Consider the following 21,451-nt stretch of genomic DNA (forward strand, 5'->3'; position numbering starts at 1 on the left):
GACAACATGCAAACACAAATACAAAACCAAATATTTACGTAAAAAATACATTAAAAGTAAAGTGCGTTTGATGAACTCTTCATGCTCACTATCTCCTACTAACTAGATTTTCCTTAGAATGAATTTCCAAAACAAAGGTAGGTAGACAATAGTACTAAAATGGAAATGAAATGTTCTGGTGGCAAAAGTGTCATCACTGCCCAGGAGCCAAGACTGAAAAGTTTAATCAGGATTTTCTGGAGCTTTCAATCGCTGGCTTTATTTCCTGAGTCCTTGTAAAGCATCTCACAAAGGAACAGCTGGCCTGTGCTCGACTGCAAGTTTAAAAATGTAGCTATTGTTCTAGTTCTCCCCCAGTCTAGAACTTAATTACCAGATTTGTTTGCCTACTCAGCTGGAGTAAAGGCAAAAACATAAAAGTGAAGGGGCATAAAGGAAGACTGGATACAACAAAGCCAAATCCAACCTCCAGAAGAATAAGTCTTTCAGCAGTGTTTTCCCAAAGGGATAATATTTTGAGGCTAACTACTAAATCAACTGAAGTACAAAGTGAAGTGCTATAATTAAGGCAGACAAACGACTCTGTGATTACCTAACAAGCTCGAGGAGTTTGATCTATGTTTTGGTAACTTACAGATTGTTTCACAGTAGATTCCACTTAATAGACTTAATGGTTAATAGAAACAAACAATTTATCAACAGGGAAAAAAGTAAAATTGAATATTTCATGTAAAAATCTTAAGTACCACAGGCATTAGCCTGCTAAACCGGAATTAAATATCCATCATTTACTCATAATAGACATGATTCTAGTGACTCTTCATTCAAATATTAAATAAGAACCTACTATACACACTGGCATGGTGCTGGGGATAAATTGGTAAACAATGCGGATATCCTCCCTCCTCAAAGTGTTGGCTGTTTAGGAAAACAGAACCCCACTTACTACTTTACCACAAAAAAGACTGGCATTAAGAAGAAATCAGGACTCTCAACATAAAAGCTTACATGTGTTAGGTTCAACAGCCATTAGAGCTAAGTGCTAGTAATATCTTGGGGAGATAGGTGTCGGCAAGGAAGAAGGTGTCAGCAAGGAAGAAAGGCAAGTTAGGTGAGCTAGCAAATGGCAGACTTGGGATGTGGTGCCAAACATCAGTGCTTTCAACCACGAGACTATTCAGGCTCTCCATAATAGGTTTGCCCCTCATTCTGCAAAGGAACCATGTGCGTGGTTTATAACCAGACCATATAGAAAAATAAAGATTTCAGAAAAGAACAAACTTTCAAATGTGAATTTAAACATTGTAAACATTTATCTTTTAGTTTATCTTGAAAATAAGTTGTTCGAGGCAGTATTAAATTAATTACTCTTATGTTTTTAAAATCTACTATAGCAAAAACTTTCTGCATGTGTTTAAATATTTTTCACTAATAGCAGTAGGTTAATTTTTTATAAGATAAAAAGTACATTTTGAGCAATCACACAGAGACATACCTGGGGGATGGCACCATAGTTCCAGATATATCCTTTATAAGGGAACAAATTTGCAACGTAACGGAGTTTTCCTTTTTTCACATCTTGTTTAATTGGGTTTAAAGGGTCCTTTGTAGCTATCTGAAATAAAAAATTTCAAATCATTGTATATTTGGATATAAAACACTATTCAAATAAGAATTTGAGGAAATGAATTATGGAATGCACATCCCCTAATTCCACTTTAATGACTTACTTTAACTCTAACATTTTTATGATTTGATTAAAAGTTTTTACATAATCAGCCTTTAAGTGGAAAACTTATTTGAGGTATATAGAAGGAAAAAAACCAAACAAAAAAACATTTACTTATTCCAGAAAGCAAAAACTAAAATTACCTGGAATAAATCCTAACATTGATAAATGTTTTAAGGTTTTTATTAAAGGGCAAAATAAATATTATCCAGCTTAAACTTTCCTTTAAAACACTTAAAATTATTCAAATATTTGAGTATATAATATATACAAAATGTGGTTACTGTCAAAAAGCTTAATTAAGTGATATAAAATACATAACAAATATCTACAACAAAAAGCCAAACCTATTAGGTATCATCAGAAAGAAATTAACAAAATGCAACAGAAATTTCAATAAAATCACAGGTGGCTGGCATAACTAAAGAAAGCCCGTTGACTCTGTAGAGGAGTCAGTGATGGACTTAAGCGGAACAAGACAGGAGAAAAAGGTAATTCTAGGCTTCCAGAATACCAGAAGCAAAGGTATGGGGAAGGAAAGTCCGTAGCATATTTGCCAACAGTAAATGTTTGAGTTGGAGCCCAAGTGGGAGATTGGCAGGCAACAGGAGATCCAACTGGAAAACAGACTGGACTAGCAAGAAAACCTTCGACTTCAGCTGTTGAACCCTTGAGCAAATCAGTGTGGCTAGGTCAAAATTAATATCCTAAATCTAATTATCAACATAAGGGGAAACATACCTCCATTTTTGCATTAGACCAACGTGGTACTTCAACTACCATGTGGAACACATCCTGAGAAAAAAAACAAAGAATGGAGATGGGCACAGGATGGTCAGGTTCTCCTCCTTCAGTGAGCATGCCCTAGTTCTTCCAAAGTTAAACTGTTCATTGGATAGGACCTTTGAAGTCAATGGGCTTTCAACATAATTCATCAAAAAAATCAGACCGACTAATAAATGAAGAGATAAAGCAAATACGCAAAATAACTGCAGAATCAAGGTGGTGGTGTAATTCTTTCAACTTTTTGTATGTTTCAGCAAACGTAATCAATTTTTCATAATAAAATGTTGGGGGGTGGGTAAGAATGTTCCTATAAAGAAAGGAAACAGTTTTTAAACATAACAGAACTTGTATCTCTGAGGAAGGCCATCTTCAAAGCAATCATCTCTTAAAGGCTATTCACTTCCTCGGGAAAGCTGCAATTGCTCAAGATGTTTTTGGAACTCTGACTTCAGAGGCAGTTTGTAAGACAAACCCCAAGTCCATTTAATTACTTTGTCATACTTTAGTTTTAGTCTCATACAAAATCAATCAGCTTGATTACCCACATTATTCTCCCAACTTGGCTGTTTTTAAAAAATCAAGTACTCCTCAAAAAGACAAGAAGTTTGACATTGAAGAGCACATAAGTTCCAAAAGTATTTTAACCCATGGCAGTTCTACTGTAATTATTTTACAGCCTTAAACTGAGCTCTAAATGGTCAGAAAATTATTTTCACCAAGGAATAAAACTTTAAATGCAGTTTTTCAGTTTATAGCCACCGCAAAAGGCATACATGAAACCAAATCAGCAATTACTCTTTTATAAAATGTATGTTTTTAAAAGTGGACTTCAAATGAAAATCACTTAGTTACACACTTCTTGGGACTACTTCTCTGCTACTTTGCATCAAAAACAGGGACTGAGGGGCGCCTGGGTGGCTCAGTCGTTAAGCGTCTGCCTTCGGCTGAAGTCATGATCCTGGGGTCCTGGATCAAGCCCCAGGTCGGGCTCCTGAGCAAGCCCCAGGGAGCCTGCTTCTCCCTGTCCCTCTGCCTGCCTCTCCCCCTGCTTGTGCTCACTTTCTCTGTCAAATAAAATAAATAAATAAAATCTTTAAAAAAAAAAGAAAACAGGGACTGATAAGTTGCAAGGGAGTAAGTTAAAGGTTTCAAGCCAATAATTACCCTGCTGTTCTTTTTAACCAAACAGAAAAGGTACAGAGTTCACAGTCTAAAACTTCTGTCACTTATTTAAGTTCATGGTCAAACTGGGGGAGGCTAAATCGTTTCACAAGCTTCTGCTCCAAGACTCTTTTAACACCTACTTGATATAACATAAAACCAACAAAAAAAGGAGATATTTAAGTCCAGGACTGAGTAAGTGCTCTATCCCTGTAAAGTAATAACTGTGTGGTTTAGAAAAAGTAACACATTGTTCATGGGTAGACCCAATCCTTGATTAAATTTCATTCTACCCACTATATGTTTTCAAGAACTACGTCTATCTTGTACCACTCCTCAGGTATTGGAAGATCTCTGTTTGTGAACTAGGCAGGACGTTAAGTTTTCAGCAGCAATATCCTAAAGGTTCACAAGATGGTGCTGTTACCACATGAAAGAGTAACTAAGAAGCAAAAACCAAGGAGACTGGTTTATTTATTTTTTTTAAGAAAACATTACCAAATGAATAAATTACCTCAAGAAAAAAAGTAGCAAATAGAGCTAAAATATAGGAATTCGAAATTTGGTAACTATATTGAACATTTTAATTGAATTAAATAAGTATGTACAGATCCTTAAAAACCACATTACCTAATATTACAAACCTACCTAACTATAATGGGAAGCTAGCTAGCAAAGAAAGAATGAATCAACATTACAGGAAAGAAAACATCTTTCTGAAAATGGTAAGATAACTCTACTGCAAACAGAAGAATTCCAAATGCCTGAAGGTTTGGTGCTTTTTAGAAATTAGCTAGGCCAAAAAACAGCAAGGAGTATCCTGTAAAGAGCCTCAGAGCCGATTCATTCATTTTCTTTCAACAAATAATGAATCCTTGAGTGCCACTGTTCTGTTACTTTTCCAGGCACTGAAGACTAGCAGTGAACAGAATAAAAGCTCTTTTTAACTCCCTAAAAGTTGGATCTCCCAATCGGGTTGTTTCTGTGTGGAGGCCTCAGGCTGGGGACAACTTGGGCAGGGAGGGGGTCCACAAACCTGGGTGAGGGATCTTGTCTGTAAAATGAATGTTTAGCACATTTTCAAGTGTTTGGAGATGCCATAGTAATTACTTTTTTTTAAAGCAATGAGCTTATAGCTTTTAGTCATTCTTTCCAACAGAGGTGTTACTTAAGTATTTTGATATAAAACGGGAGCTTCATTCTTTAGCAGGAACTACCACTAAAGAATAGTTGATTTCTCCTAGATACCATGGCCACAATTCAGGGAGTTGTTCACGTGATTTTCAGGGCACTATAAGAAATCCAACGAATTACTCCATTGCTGGAAACACTTTTACTGTCAAATTATGCATTCTAATTGGAACTCCTGTGCACTGTTGGTAGAAATTAAAATAGTATGGCCACTACAGAAAACAGCAGTTCCCCCAAAAATTAAAAATAGAATTACTGTATACCCATGTTATAGCAGCATTATTCACAATATCTAAAATGTAGAAGCAACCCAAAAAAGGGAAGAAAATTCTGACACGTGCTATAACCTGGATGAACACTTGAAAATGTGCTAAACATTCATTTTACAGACAAGATCCCTCACCCAGGTTTGTGGACCCCCCCAGCTGTCCCCAGCCTGAGGTCTCCACACAGAAACAACCTGATCTGGAGATCCAACTTTTAGGGAGTTAAAAGAGCTTTTATTCTGTTCACCGCTAATCTTGAAGACATGATAAGTGAAATAAGCCAGTCACAAAAGGACAAATATGATTCCACTTACATGAGGTATCTAAAGGAGTCAAATTCATAGAGACAGAAAGTAGAAAGGTGGAAAAAAAAAAAAGTAGAAGGTAGCTGCCAGGTGGCTGGGGGAGGGGGGAGGATGGGGAGTTAGTGTTTAATGGGCATGGAGTTTCAGTTTTGCCAGCCCAAGAAGAGAGTGATGGAGATGAAGGGTGGCGATGTTTGCACAACAATGTGATGTACTCAACACCACTGAACTGTACACTCAGCAATGCTTAAGATGGTCAATCTTATGTTTATGGGGATTTTACAATTAACAATTGGAAAAAATTATGCATTCTTACATTTCCAATGTTTATGCATTTAAAATACTGAGACAAGGGGCACCTGGGTGGCTCAGTCGTTAAGCGTCTGCCTTCGGCTCAGGTCATGATCTCAGGGTCCTGGGACTGAGCCCCGTGTCCGGCTCCCTGCTCAGCGGGAAGCCTGCTTCTCCCTCTCCCACTCCCCCTGCTTGTGTTCCTGCTCTCGCTATCTCTCTCTCCATCAAATAAATAAATAAAATCTTTTAAAAAAATAAAATAAAATACTGAGACAAGATTTTAGGATATTTAGTACCACCCATGCCTTTTTTCTCTAATCCCAACTGGTTTCAATTATGACTTAGCTCAATCCTGGATCTGTGGTTTTATTATCCCCATTGTTAGGGCTTCTCAGAACTCTGTTCCCCACTTCTACTATGCTCTGATTCTAAATCCCTGCTCTGGCATCAAGCTCTCAGCTCCTTATTTATAGTTTCAGAGGAAGGAAGGAAGAAGAGGTTAGTATCCCTAGTATGATTTTGACAAGTCTGTAGGAGGCAGAGGAAAGGTGAACCATAGCTTTAGCTCTGACTTCCCAAAGTCAGAGACATAACAGTCAGTCTTACTTCCCAGGTTTATAATAATTTCATCAATAAGAATGTCAATGTTAAAGGTGTCCAGACCCTAAGGAGATTAGAAAACTTAAGGCTAAAATTAATTACATCACTCCATTAAATCAAAAAGACTTTATTTTTTTAAAAAGATTTTATTTATTTATTTGAGAGAGAGAGAGAGCACACAAGCCAGAGGGGCAGAGGGAGGAGAAGGAGAAGCAGACTCCCTGCTGAGCAGGGAGCCTGATGTGGGTGGGGCTCGATCCCAGGACCCTGAGATCATGACCTAATCTTAAGGCAGACACTTAACCGACTGAGCCACCCAGGCGTCCCTAAAATCAAAAAGATTTTAAATAAAAGTATTTTAGGAATAGAAGAAATGTAACCTATATCATGATTAGTCTTTTAATTTCATTGATTAAACAGAAATATTACAGTAGTATGGTGATCACAGGTTTCATCTCCAAACTGGTCAGTTTTCTTGTGGGTCAAATTAGTAGTCTAATGAGCTGTTTACTAATGAACAGGCTATAGCTATTTGGTAGGCTATTATTACTAAGGCAGTTAAGTATGTGTATATAGGAAACATGCTCTTAATTTAATTATATCCCATCGATGAATCTTAGTAGTAAAGTTAAATGTGTCTTTACTGGGAGACCTTTGAACACCCCATGACTTATCTGTTTCCAACACTGGATCTGAAGCCTACTGAACATGACATGCTATATTGCAAAATTATGTAAGTAGCTTAAATTAGCATTTCCAAGTTGACCCATCATGTGTTTCTCTGGATACCATCAGGAGTCAAGCAAAAGCCAGACATAGGAAGAAATATAAAACCACTCTGATTCCATCATCCTTCCTTTTATTTTTCTGTTTTGCAATAAAATTTGCAGAAAAACAGTGGTGGTAGAAAGGATTTTTTTCTAAATATATCTAGAGATTAGGCATCAAGCAAGAGGCTAATAAAAAACAAGGGCTGCTTGCCTTTTTTTTTTTTTTTAATCTCTAGAATAGTTTTGGAGTATAAAATCCCTATCAGAAGAGCTCACATAATGAATAAGGAAATGTTCCAGCTCCATAAAGGTGCTTTTGAAAAGGGGTACCAGGGGCGCCTGGGTGGCTCAGTTATTAAGCGTCTGCCTTCGGCTCAGGTTATGATCCCAGCGTCCTGGGATCGAGCCCCGCATCGGGCTCCCTGCTCAGCGGGAAGCCTGCTTCTCCCTCTCCCACTCCCTCTGCTTGTGTTCCCTCTTTCGCTGTGTCTCTCTCTGTCAAATAAATAAATAAAATCTTAAAAAAAAAAAAAAAAGGTGTACCAGATTTCATCATTTCTAAGGATATAATACCTTATTAAGTGCTCACCAAGTGACAATGGCTCTTAACCCTTAGTTTTAGGTTTTGGCTTCTAAGTCAGTTTTATTACAAGATATATACTCTAAGCTGTTAAACGTAAATGGATTCCTCCTTGTGTACTGTTGGTGGGAATATAAATTAGTGCAGCCATTATGGAAAACTGTATGGCAGTTCCTCAAAACCCAAAAAATAGAACTACCATATGATCCAGCAATCCCATTTCTGGGTATATATCCAAAAGAAATTAATCATAATCTTAAAGAGCACTCCCATGTTCACTGTAGCATTATTCACAATAGCCAAGACACAGAAACAAATTAAATGTCCATCAACGGATATGGCATATATACATAAATATATGTACACACACACACACACACACACACACACGAATATTATTCAGCCTTAAAAAAGAAGGAAATCCTGCCACGTGTGATTACATGGATGAACATGGAGGACATTATGCTAACTGAAATAAATCAGAGAAAGACAAATACTGTTTGATCTCACTTATGTTATAAGTGGAATCTAAAAAAGTCAAACTCATAAAAACGGAGTAGAATGGTGGTTTGCCAGGGGCTAGAGGAAAAGGGGAAATGCTGACCAAAGGGTGCAAACATTCCATTATGAGATGATTAAGTTCTGGAGATCTTAATGTACAACATGGTTTAATGAAATTTGCTAAAAGAGTAGATCTTAAGCATTCTTGCCACACACACAAAAAGTAAATATGTGAAGTGATGAAGAGGTCAATTTGCTTGATTGGGGGTAATCATTTCACAATGTACACATACATCAAAACATCACATTGTATACCATAAATACATGATTATTTGTCAATCCTACCTCAATAAAGCTGAAAAAAAATTTTTAAAAGAAAAAGTAAATGGATTCCTAATTATTTCACTGACAAATGATAAAAGTCTATTTGAGGAGCACCTGGGTGGCTCAGTTAAGCGTCTGCCTTCAGCTCAGGTCATGATCCCAGGGTCCTGGGATCGAGCCCCGCATTGGGCTCAGGCTCCTTGTTTAGTGGGGAGCCTGCATCTCCTTCTCTCTCTGGATGCCGGTCCCCCTGCTTGTGCTCTGTCAAATAAATAAAATCTTAAAAAAAAAAAGAAACTTAATTGACGTGTCATAACTAAGAATAAGCTCCTATCCACCCCACTCAGATAAGCTTTAAGAGAACTAAATTTTAAGAACATATTATAACCATAATCTGTTTACTTTCTTCTCTTTATAAAATCAAGCAAAAGACTGCATTTCCAGCTGTCAAACTTTTCTATGATTTTCAATGACTAACAATTTTGACCACAGAACTTTTCCCAAGAAAAATGCACATTTACACCAAATCTTAAGTGTCATAGAGTTCACAGAACCTCAGAAACCCATCCGTGGCCATTTCAGTGCCCGGAGGTCACCAAGAATCCCTGGACTAGAAGACTGTAGAGCCTTTCCAAAGGAAAAAAGTTCTTATGCATTTCCTTTGAATTCTAAGCTTAAATAAATAAATAAAGCCTTTTCTTCTGCATTATCAAAGAGATATTTACTGTAGAAAATTTGGAAAATATAAAAGGCACGAAGTAAAATCCACCCCACATACAGAATCACTCAAGGAAGTATAGCACAGTGGTTAAGACCACAGGTTTCTGAGGGGTGCCTGGGTGGCTCAGTCGGTTAAACCATCTGCCTTGGGCTCAGGTCAGGATCCAGGGCTCCCTGCTCAGCAGGGAACCTGCTTCTCTCTCACCCTCTGCCCTCCTCACCCCACCGCATGCTCTCTCTCTCTCAAATAATTAAAAAAAAAAAAAAGACCACAGGTTCTGAGCCAGAATGCCTGGGTTTCAAGCCTGCCACCACCACTTATGGTGGTGGCAGGCTTGAATTCTAGTTGCTGATCCTGGACAATGGGGCTAATAAAAGAACCCAGCTCAGAGAATGACATGATGGCTAGATGATATAATCCACAAAAGGGCTTTAGCATAGTACCTAAGGTACAGGAAGCATTCAACAAATAGTAACAATATATATTTTTAAAGATTTATTTATTTATTTATTTGAGAGAGAGAGAGAGAGAGCATGCTGCTGTGCTTGTGAGGGAGTAGAGGGAAAGGAAGACAAGGAGACACCCCCCTGAGCGTGGAGCCCAGGGCGGGGCTCGATCCCCGGACCCTGAGATCATGATCGGAGCCGAAATCAAGAGTAGGATGGTCAACTGACTGAGCCACCCAGGTGCCCCAGTAAAAATATTTTTTTACCTTTATTTTTTTTTTTTACAATGATCTTTTTTTTTTAAGATTTTATTTATTTATTTGGGAGTGAGAGAGCAAGAGAGACAGCAAGTGGAGTGAGGGGCAGAGGGAGAAGCAGGCTCTCTGCTGAGCAGGGAACCCAATTCAGGGCTCAATCCCGGGACTCTGGGATCAGGACGTGAGCCGAAGGCCGACACTTAACCAACTGAGCCACCCAGGCGCCTCTTCAATGATCTTAAATGAGGTTTCATCAATAAGCTATATACACAGAATCATGGGACATCAGTGCAGAATGTAATCTAAAAACACCCACCAAGATTAACACTGCTCAGGGGTGAAGTAACCTGCTCGATATTGTAAGGCCAGTTAGTGGTAAAACCAGGACTAAAATAAAGATTCCTTACTCCCGATTCAATGATTTTTACTCTATAAAATAGAGCTCTGAAAGGCTAAAGAAATAACCAGTCATTGTGCTCAGTATCATCATCCTATTTGTTTGGTTATTGTTTACTGAGACTTTCCTATAAAGCCAAGCATTGTGGCTGTATGTTATATGCATATTTAATCATCCATCCCAACTTTATCTTTTTGACAAAGTTGACACACCACAGAGATTATGGTTAGAATATCTGTTTTCAAAATTTAGTCACCTGCAAGCTCATTTGAGGCGGGGAGAAATAGGAGTTTACTCTCAGTTATGACATGCCGATTAAGTTAATTATCATCAGTTTTCATCTGTTCCCAGTTCTAACTTTGGTTTAGAAAACATGAAACCAAAAGATAAACAAAACAAAAATCCAGAAAACCCATTCCATATACATACAAAGTTGGGGAAGTGTTTAAATTATTAATTCAGCGACATTTTAAAAATTTCCATTTAAGGAACTGTCTATAAAAAGAAACAGAAAATTCAGAACAAAACACACCCTGTTAAGGAAGTGAGTAATCGAAAAAGCATCCACTTGAGTATATCCCCTCTAAAGATTTCAGGTACCATGAGATAGTATCTCTAAAAAGTTAAGAATGATATATAACTGCAGGGGCGCCTGGCAGGCTCAATGGGTAGAGCATGCGACTCTTGATCTTGGGGTTGTGAGTTCAAGCCCCATGTTGGGTGTAGAGATTGCTTATAAAAAAAAACTTTTTTTTTTTTTTTTTTAAAGATTTTATTTATTGGGGCACCTGAGTGGCTCAGTCGTTAAGCGTCTGCCTTCGGCTCAGGTCATAGTCCCGGAGTCCTGGGATCGAGCCCCACATCGGGCCCCCTGCTCTGCGGGGAGTCTGCTTCTCCCTCTCCCACTCCCCCTGCTTGTATTCCCTCTCTCGCTGTGTCTCTCTGTCAAATAAATAAAATATTAAAAAAAAAAAAAGATTTTATTTATTTATTTGACAGAGAGACAGTGAGAGAGGGAACATAAGCAGGGGGAGTGGGAGAGGGAGAAGCAGGCTCCCCGCTGAGCAGGGAGCCCAATGCGGGGCTCAATCCCTGGACCCTGGGATTATGACCTGAACCAAAGGCAGATGCTTAACGACCAAGCCACCCAGGTCCCCAAAAAGAAAATCTTTAAAAAAGAAAAAAAAGAGGGCGCCTGGGTGGCTCGGTCAGTTAAGTGTCTGCCTTCGGCTCAGGTCATGATCCCGGGGTCCTGGGATAGAGTCCCTCATCGGGCTCCCTGCTCTGCGGGGAGGCTGCTTCTCCCTCTCCCTCTGCCGTACCCCCTGCTTGTGCTCTCTTGCACTCTCTCTTTCAAATAAATAAATAAAATTTTTTAAAAAAGAGAATGATAGACGACTGCAAAAAATATTCTGTTAAATTTCTGAAGCATCAACCTATTTGATTATATGCTTGACATTTTTTTTTTTAGAAGAGGAAAAAAGAAACATAGTTCCATATTTATATATCCTCCCAACAGTTCCTGGAAAACAAACAGAAGCCTACATTGTTAGAACAAGTATTTAACATCGAAGTTTAAGATACAGAACAGAAAAATACCAAGCTCCTAAGTGTAAATATCAAGTCATGACTTTTGAGCATTTTAAGATTTAGACAAACTTAATCTACTCAGTGTTTCACACTGCTTATGCTATGCTCTGGATTTTAAAAACTTCTTTACCTCAGAAGTTTTATGACAGAAGATACTCTGAGCTACAGGTATTTTTATATGTGACCCAAAACAGACCTAGAGCAAATGACAAAATCCATCGAGTCCTTGCCTTTGCCTTCTTCCACTCAATGGATTTGGAAATAATCCAAGCAGAGTGTTTGAGTCACAAGGATTCCCAGAACTAGCTGATTACCTAGTGGCATATATACTAAATCGAAAACTGTCCACATTGAGAAGTTCTGACATGGAGCAAAATCTAAGCTTTTGAGGCATTTTTCCTTAGCAGAGCTGACAGAGTCCTCATCATCACCCCTCAAATGACTGACCATAGTAGAGATAAAGTCAACAGCCACACACATAAAAATGTATTTACAGAAACTTAATCACACTGGAATTTAAAAAAAAAAATGGAATTAATCAGATCTTTTATTTAGGCTATAATCCAAAATAATTTCTGTGTACCACACCCTTTTTTGTGTTTTGTATAAACTTCCTTAAAAACAAAACAAAAGAACTCTTTCCTGCTTCTCAGACAGGAATCTCAAGAGCTGAGGTTCACTGAGGTCTGGACCACTGGTGAAATCCACAGTTGTTACAAGAGCTTGTGCTTTTGAGCCAGCCCAGAGTGGTACAAAGGCTGAGTCTTCATTTGAGTAATCCCAGATTATCACCACAACCAGTCCCATACAAGATTTCAAGGAGTCGCAGAATAATCTGAGTAAAGATGTTTTACACAGCACCAAAATGTAGTCTCCGTTTCCTATTTTGGAAAACTCGGCACCGCAACTGCTAGAAGCATCTGACTGTTGGCTAGAATATTGTCCAGTTACTTACAGCTATGGTTTGAATGTTTGTTCCCCCCAAAATTTATTTGTTGAATTCCTAACCCTCAATGGTGATTGTACAGTAGGTGGGACCTTTGGGAAGTGTTTAAGACATGAGGTTGGAACCCTCATGAATGGGGTTAGTGCCTTATAAAAGAGGCTCCAGAGAGGTCCCTAGCCCCTTCTGCCACATAAGTACATAGCTAGAAGTCCATGACCAGAAGAGGTCCCTCACCCAACCATGTTCGCACCCTGATGTCAGACCTCCTGGCTCCAGGACTGTGAGCAATAAATTTCTGCTGTTGATAAGCTATCCAGTCTTCAGTATTTTGTTAGAGCAGCCCAAACGGACCAAGACACTTAGAAACACAAAAAAACAGCTCTATGTCAAGAAAACATTTTCCTTCCTTAGCACATCTATATGTCAAGTTACCATCAATAAACTTTCAGTCATCATTTTATACCCCTTAACTACTCAAAATGGTGTGAGAGGTTACTGTAAAGACTTTGAGATATATATAGATATATATTAATTATACACCAAACAGATAATCAAGCCAATCAAATGATGCCAATTCAAGAGGAGGGAAGGATCCTGCAGTTCATATCAACTGCCAGGAAATCAGATGTAACAAATTAGTTTCTGAATAAACACAGCTTTGAGAATCCCACAGGAGAACACATGCCAATTAGAGGTCCCTCCTGTAATTGTGGCATATAACTGGCCAGAGGCTCCAGTTGGAGCCCAGCTCAGACAGGCTCCTCAGAAGCAACACATGAGTCTGGTCTAAACTAGACCCAAACGGAAACCCTGAAGTCTTGGAGGGGCCGGGGCACCTCCCCACCAGACACACCTGACAGGCACATAGGCCAGGGCAGCTTAGGATGGTGTCCATCAAAATAAATACAAAAAGAAAAGGACAAATTTAATAAAATAACACCACCACAACAAAAAAAACACAATAGCCCGCCCCTCCAACTTCCCACTCAGGCTCTGGATGTTGCTGCCAATTCTCTGCTCCCTCCTCTACTGACGGTGTGTGTCTTCTGGGATCCCAGGCTCTCTGGCTGGGGTCCGGGTTGCAGTTTGTTCTTCTGCTAAGTGTGGGACGTCCGGGATCCCTGGGCTGAGCAGCAGCAGAGGGCTTCCGCTAGAGTGAGGGTTGGGCAGTCAGTGGCCCACCCTGTGGGGTGTGGGGCTGTGCTCAGCAGGGACCCCTGGGTCTGCACAGTTTACTTTAAACTCCATCATCATGAGGTGATTAAAAAAAAAAATCTCTATACCTAATGTGGGGCTCGAACTCACAACCTGAGATCAAGAGTCACATGCTCCACAGACTGAGCCAGCTGGATGCCCCAAAAAGAATTTTTAAAGGTATAAAAAAGAAGCAGACATTTGTCCTTGTGTTGGTTCCTAAATACAGTACAAACTTCTCCTATTGGGAAGGCGGCTAAAACAAGCTATGAATTAAAAAAATAATAACTAGTTAAATTTGTACAAATAATGCATGCTCTTTGTAAAAAGATTAGAAAATATAAAAAGGCAAAAATGAAAATAAAAACAGAAAGAGTCACTAGCAATTCTACTTCCAAAGGATCAGGAGGACTTTGGAATATATAGCTGTAGACATTTTTCCCTAGCAGTGTAAGATTCCTACCAATTTGTGGTAAACCTATCAATTTGTGAGGTTTCTTCAGCTTACTGGTGTGCATAAAAAGACCTCTCTTTTTAAAAGTCTGTAGACTTAGGGTGCCTGGGTGGCTCAGTTGGTTAAGCATCCAACTCTTGATTTTGGCTCAGGTCATGATCTCAGGGTCGTGAGCCCCATTGGGCTCCACACTAGGCGTGGAGTCTACTTAAGATTCTCTCTCTCACTCCCTGTCTCTTCCCGCCCTCTCCCGCTTGTGCACCCGCTCTCTCTCTCTCTCAAAAAAAAAAAAAAGTCTGTAGACTTAACCTTTATTAACACTATGCGTCTTAACTCTACCAATCCATTAAAAGTACTGAATTTTCCTGTAGTCACTGAATACTCTAGTTTATTCTTGCTGTTTAATAAATATCCCACAACCCAAATTTTGTGCTGGCTACCTGGTTAATGTTATTTATTTATTTATTTAAGATTTTATTTATTTATTTGACAGAGAGAGACACAGCGAGAGGGAACACAAGCAGGGGGAGTGGGAGAGGGAGAAGCAGGCTTCCCGCTGAGCAGGGAGCCCGATGCGGGCTCAATCCCAGGACCCTGGGATCATGACCTGAGCCTAAGGCAGCCGCTTAACGACTGAGCCACCCAGGCGCCCCCACCTGGTTAATTTTAAAACCACTTATGAAGTACTAAGATTTTAGTTCCAAATACACAGACAAAAAGACCAATGTGATTTCTTTCTTTAAACCAAGGCAACTTTATTATTAATTTTTTAAAGATTCATTTACTTAGAGAGAGAGAGAGAGAATCCGGAAGCAGGGTCCCCGCTGAGTGCAGAGCATGAGGAGGGGCTCAATCCCAGGATCCTGAGATCATGACCTGAGCAGAAACCAAGAGCCAGCTGCCTAACCAACTGAGCCACCCAGACGCCCCTAAACCAAGGCAGCTTTAAAACATTTGTGTCTGTTCCTCTACTCCTTCCCCAATTTATAGTTGCTTCTTTAGCCAAATAATCTGGATTTAAGACTGACTTCTTATTTAGTCAATGTACCTTTAACTCACAGCACAATAACGCATTTTAAGCATTTATTAAGATATATACGAAAATTCATGTGGAACTAACTGATCTGAGTAGAGAAACTACATTTAAATGAGGACATCTTACCTTATCTGCATAAATTGGAACATCATGAAATGGAGATATATATTGTCCTTTTTCATTTTCTGCAAAATGAATTAGAAAAAGTTATTACTAATTTTTTTGTTAACTATTTCCAGATGCATTAAGTACACATTTTTAAAAATATTTAATTTTTTAGAGTAATTTTAGGTTTACAATACAATTGAAAAAAAGGTAGAGATTTCCCATATCCGCCCCCCTGCTCCCTCATTTGCCGAGCTTCCCCCCATTATCAACACCGTTCACCAGAATAGCGACATAGACATTTTTTATTCCCACACCAGAAAAACTGGTTGTATACTTTACCTTCCTGACCCCTCCAAGATTGGGTTAAGTTTTCATCCTATGCTTTCCTTAGGTGTCTAACAGATACCTCTACAATGAGGACAGGGGCTGCCTTCTATCATTTTGTATCCCCAGAGTCTAGCAGTGCCTGGTAAATAAAAGGGGATCAAATTGTTTTGGACTGATCTTACATCAGTTAATGGTTTACGGAACTAATGAAATAGTTGTGCTGGGGAGAAGCGGGGGGACCAACTTGCTGAATTATAAAACCCTGTTGTCTTAAGTCATGTTCCAGGAAGACAGAGCCATCTTAGATTATTATATTTCTTAAGGATAATCTAGTTGCAACAACACTTTCACAGGTAATTTCTATATTCTAGAGACCTAACTACCATATCCAAAAAGTAATTTCAAAACTTCCTTACTATTCTTTAAGAAACCTAAGGGTCAGTCCATACAGTATCCCTTCACATTTAAAAACCAAGATGGAATAGCAAAAACTGAGCAGTGACCATCCCCTGTCCCACTATGATCCCTTCAAAGTCAGCTGTGACTTTGCAATCCTATCCACTAACAGGTTTTTGTTTTTTTTTTAAGATTTTATCTATCTGACAGAGAGAGAGAGAGAGAGCGTGGGAGCGAGCACAAGCAGGGGCAGCGGCAGGAAGACAGAGAGGAAGAAGCAGGCTCCCCGCAGAGCTCCCCATGTGGCTTGATCCCAGGACCCCCAGGATCACAACCGGAGCAGAAGGTAGACGCTTAACCAACCAAGCCACCCAGGTGCCCCTCCACTATCAGTTTTAAAGAGACTGACAAATATAACATTACAGAGGTAAAAAATCCTCTACTAAGGAAGGGTGCTAAGAAATCTATGATTTAAAAAAACCCTTAAAATTATGTTGTTGCATAGTTGTTTCTAATTATTATTTCCTAAGTCCCAGAGAGTTCTATCTGATAAAAAGTTACTTTAGCCAGTGCCAAAGTCAAGGAGTGGCTATGGTCTTCCATAATGGCCATCAAATACTACCATTACATAACCTAAGTAAAAACTGCTGTTTGAATACTGCTTGAAGACAATTCCCCAATCATCCCTCCACCTTCAAACTCTAGGGTCACCTCTCTAAATCCCTCCTACAGATAAATTCTGGAGCCAACACTAAATCCAGGAAAAATAAGTTAGTGAATTATTCGTCAAAAGTTCCCACACTGCCCTTATTTAACTCCGAAATTAAATAAAATGGGGAGTCCCATCCTTCCTGGATTTTGCTTGGTAACCTTCAGCGACATGTGTAAACTTGAGTTCACTTTCTTTTTCCTCCCACAGCACGTTACTTTTTGCTAGGGACTTTGTTCTTTCTCTTCGTATTTCCATTCGTCCCCTCTATCTTGCTCTTTCCTGCCCTTCACACACCACACGCAAAGACTTCGGGGCACCTGCCCGTTGCCTTCCGAGTAAAACTGTTCTTTACACTTAAATTAGAAACACCTTTGGTGACACATTTTCGAACGCCTCCGTTGTCTCCAATAATCTATTCCTAGTGGCTTGGGGAGGAGATGGGTAGAGATAAAGAAAAACCCGAGTTGGCTTTCCTCCACCTGCAAGACGGAAGGTCGTGCGCCAGGGAAAGCGGAGCTCAGCCAGCCCGCAGCGTGCTGGGCTCTAAGCGCAGCTTCAGGCGCGGACCTGGGGTGGGTCCCCCTCAGATGCCGATTCCCTGCCCAGGGGCAAAACTTGGCACTTTCTCACTCGTGCTTCCCAGACTGACGTCACCTGTTTGACTTGAAGGCAACAGCTTTCTGTTTCACCAGGCGCCTTCCCAGCATCTGTGCTACCGGGGACACCCCGGCGGGAGGGGCAGGAGCGTACCCTGGCGAGGGGTTCGGTCGTCCACTGACGGCTCCTGATCCCGGCCTTAGTTTCCCCGTCTGCAGAACGCGGGGCTGGATTTGACCCTGCTTGGTGCGCACAAGCTGAGCTACAGTTCAGGAATTAAGGTCCTTAGGGAGTCATCCACCCCGCCCCAGTTCCTCCAAATCAAGCAATCCTCTTACGAGGATCAGTTTACCCCCAGACACCTTTCTAGGGTGACTCAGTGGTTTCCTTTCCCCATCAGACGGTGCCCGCCCGAGCAGGACACCTGCAGAACTAGCCCGGCCCGCGCGTGTGAAAGAGGAACGCCGAGCCCCGCCGTCCCGCCTGCGAGCGCGACGTGTGAAACCGGAGGCCAGCCCGGCCCAGGCCCCGGGGAGCCCGAAGAACCCGGCCCGCGCCCGGGACGAGGGGCGGAGCGCGGGCCGCAGGCGCCCGGGCAGGAGGCGAGGCGAGGGCCGGGAATGAATGGGCTGGCGGGCGGGGAGGGGCCGTGGGCCGCCGACACTCACTGAGGAAGACTCGGTACTCGAGGGTGAAGGGCGCGGCGCGCTCCTCGCTGCTGAAGTCGTTCATGATGCCGATGACTAGCCGCCGCCTCCGCCGCCGCCGCCGCCACAGAGCCACTAGCCTGCACGCGGCGCCGACTGACAAGGAGAAACCTCCGCGCCTGCGCACCGCGGAGACTGGCGCCGCGAGCGGGGCGGGGAACGGCTTTAAGAGGCCACCCCACCCCCGCCCGGCCCACCCCGCGCGCAGGCGCACTCCGCCCGGCCCGCGCGTCCTGTCGCCCCAGCCCGTCTTCCTCGGCCCCGCCCCGCGGGACAGCGTCCTGGCTCCCAGGCTGGGCCACGTGGCTGGCGGCGAGCTCTGGCTCGGCGGGTGTTCTGCCAGCGCCCCGAGTGCTGTGGGACTCTGTCAGAGGTCAGTAAAGGCCCAAGTTCTCAGCTTGCGCCAGCTGGGAATTGATCGGCGACCCCTCCCCCACCGTGCACCCAGGGAACTCTCACCCACACCCAGAGTAATTGTCTCAAAAGGAGTTCCGAAGTCACATGCGTCATCAGGCAGGCCCTGCCTTTGATCTTAAAGGTGTGCATGTTTAAGCGAATTTGAGGCATATTACTGAACCCCCGTCCCCACAATGGCCACCAGGTGAGTGACCAGCTCTACCACTTTCTAGTGTGGGACAGCGGGCAAATTGCTGCTAACCTTTCCGACTCAGTTTCTCATCTTGGGACATGGAGATAGTAATAGTAACTATTAGGGGTTGTTGGGATGATTAACTGAGTTGATACATGTCAAGAGTCAGAGGAAGAGGGCGCCTGGGTGGCTCAGTTGGTTAGGCGACTGCCTTCGGCTCAGGTCATGATCCTGGAGTCCCTGGATCGAGTCCCGCATCGGGCTCCCTGCTCGGCAGGGGGTCTGCTTCTCCCTCTGACCCTCCCCCCTCTCATGTACTCGCTCTCTCTCATTCTCTCTCTCTCAAATAAATAAATAAAATATTAAAAATAAATAAAAAAAAAAAAAAAAAAAAAAGAGTCAGAGGAAGAGCCTGGCTCGTCGTAAGCACTGTGGAAGTATGACTTGCTATTTCTACCCTCCCCAGTGAAGGAGGATTCACTCTGCCCCCCTCCTTGCTCAACCCACCCCGGGTCCCCAGGGACTTTTCAGTTGTAAGCATTGGGAAGGTCCAGGCATGCACTCAGAGTCCCTTGAGCACATTTCTCTCAGGCATAAGTTCCTTGGAGCTTGTTTTATCAACTTCTGTTCTAATGAGTCAGGCCAGACCCCAACAGCTAAAGTCTGATTGAGGCTGTGGTCGATTAATTGAATCAGTTACTTCCCCAATCCTGTATGTATGTATGTGTATGTACACACACACATACATATTTTTTTAAGCGTATATCAGGGGTGTCTGAGTGGCTCCGTCGGGTAAGCATCTGCCTTCAGCTCAGGTCATGATCCCGGGGTCCTGGAATCCAGCTCCCCACTCAGCAGGGACTCTGCTTCTCCCTCTACCCTTCCCCCTGGCTCTTGCTCTCTCTCACTTGCTCTCTCTCATAAATAAATAAATAAAATCTTAAAAAAAAAATGAAGTGTATTTCAAAATCCAAATTATAAATTAGGAACTGATTATTCACTAATTTGATTATATAATAATATTTCAAAGAATGCCTAGTTTGATGGGCTGGGTTCCTTTAAAAGATCTCGTTTTTCTGGGGCATTAAAATATGCTTTTTTTTTTTTTTAAGATTTATTTTTGAGAGGGAGAGGGGTGTGGGGGGCAGAGAGAGAGAGAAAATCCTCAAGCAGACTCCCCACTGAGCGCAGAGCCCACCAGAGGGCTGGATCCCAGGACCCTGAGATCATGACCTGAGCTGAAATCAAGAATTGGACGCTTAACCAAAGGTTAAGTAATAGTAACCTTTGGCCCGCTTAGCCAAAGATAATATGCTTTAAAGACATTTTGATTTAAACTTTTTTATTTCAAAGCGGTGTCTACTATGGAAAATGAGATGACCCCTGTATTAAAAGAAAACCTAGTAAGATAATTTTCAAATGAGTTAGAGTGTACCTCCCTTGTCTCCATTCAGACTCCCATTAATTTTCAGAAGGCCATGACTCATTGGCCTTTTGAACAGTACACCACACTGTTTTACTGCAGTTGGAACACAGGGCAGGCAAAAAAAGAGTCGAGCAGGAATTTAGTCAGTAATACAATGTATTACTGGAAGTTAAAGGAATCTCTGCAGAGTGACCACTACGTAGGATTAAGTTCAGGGAGTTTCTTAAGGGGGTGCTCTTTGGATTGAGTTGCTCTATCAGTTTTCTGCCTTTGAGCCCAGAATCTTGTCTGTGGCTGACTTATGAACAGATGGACATGATGCAGTTGTGTACTACAGGCACTTTCCCTTTTGCCTCCTGCCAGCTCAGAGCAAGATAACAAAGTCTTGCTGACTTCTGGACTTGCACACCAATTTGTTTCATCGAGTACGTTAGGAAAGCCAGTTAATATCACCTCCAATAAAACGCCACACCCTGGCTTTGCTGGGCCACAAGTCAGTGCTTTGGAACTTTCCCTTGCAGGCAGGGGTGGTGAGATCCATAGGCTCAAGTGGATGTTGTTCTGTTTCTCTATCTCCCTGGGGCCTCGCACAGTACCTGGCCTAGAGCAGATGTTTAATGAATCTTTGCTGGGCTAATGGATAGAGGAATTAATGAAAAGGAGGCAGATAATACCTTCTTAAGTATAGTAGTTTGACAAAGGATAAACCCAGCTGCTGCCAGACATGATCTTTCTTGCTCTGTAACAACTCCAGTGGCACATCTTTTCAATCCTGTCCTCTTTGCTGTGGTTGACCCTGCTGGGTGCCTCCCGTTTTCTGATGGTCTCTCTTCTTTGGCTTATGACTGCATTCTCTTCTGACATTTCTGCCACTCCTCTGGCCATTCATTTCTCATTCTCCCCCTTAGCTTTGTCTTCATCGCTTCATCTTAATCAGCATTGTCTTTCTTACTTCTCATGTTCTCTGTCTCTAGAGGTACCCTCTCCCTAGATTATCTCATGTGTATATTTGGTATCAACTTCCACCTACAGCTCCTGTAA

The 21,451-nt window shown here is 41.6% G+C and overlaps 1 protein-coding gene across 1 annotated transcript in view; it reads right to left on the bottom strand.

Moving 5' to 3' along the window:
* PPA1 (inorganic pyrophosphatase 1) overlaps positions 1–18,548 on the bottom strand; it is a 34,775-nt gene extending 16,227 nt beyond the window's left edge. The window contains exons 1-4 of the mRNA XM_032423798.1: positions 18,357–18,548; positions 15,675–15,733; positions 2,471–2,524; positions 1,496–1,615 (exon numbers count right to left, since the gene is read on the bottom strand). Coding sequence (XP_032279689.1) covers positions 1,496–1,615; positions 2,471–2,524; positions 15,675–15,733; positions 18,357–18,420 — 297 coding nt within the window. The 5' untranslated portion in view covers positions 18,421–18,548. The remainder of the gene's footprint in view (positions 1–1,495; positions 1,616–2,470; positions 2,525–15,674; positions 15,734–18,356) is intronic.
* Between the last annotated feature and the right edge of the window lie 2,903 nt (positions 18,549–21,451).

This window comes from Phoca vitulina, unplaced genomic scaffold, assembly GCF_004348235.1.
Source record: "Phoca vitulina isolate PV1807 unplaced genomic scaffold, GSC_HSeal_1.0 scaffold29, whole genome shotgun sequence".
NCBI classification, from domain to species: Eukaryota; Metazoa; Chordata; class Mammalia; order Carnivora; family Phocidae; genus Phoca; species Phoca vitulina.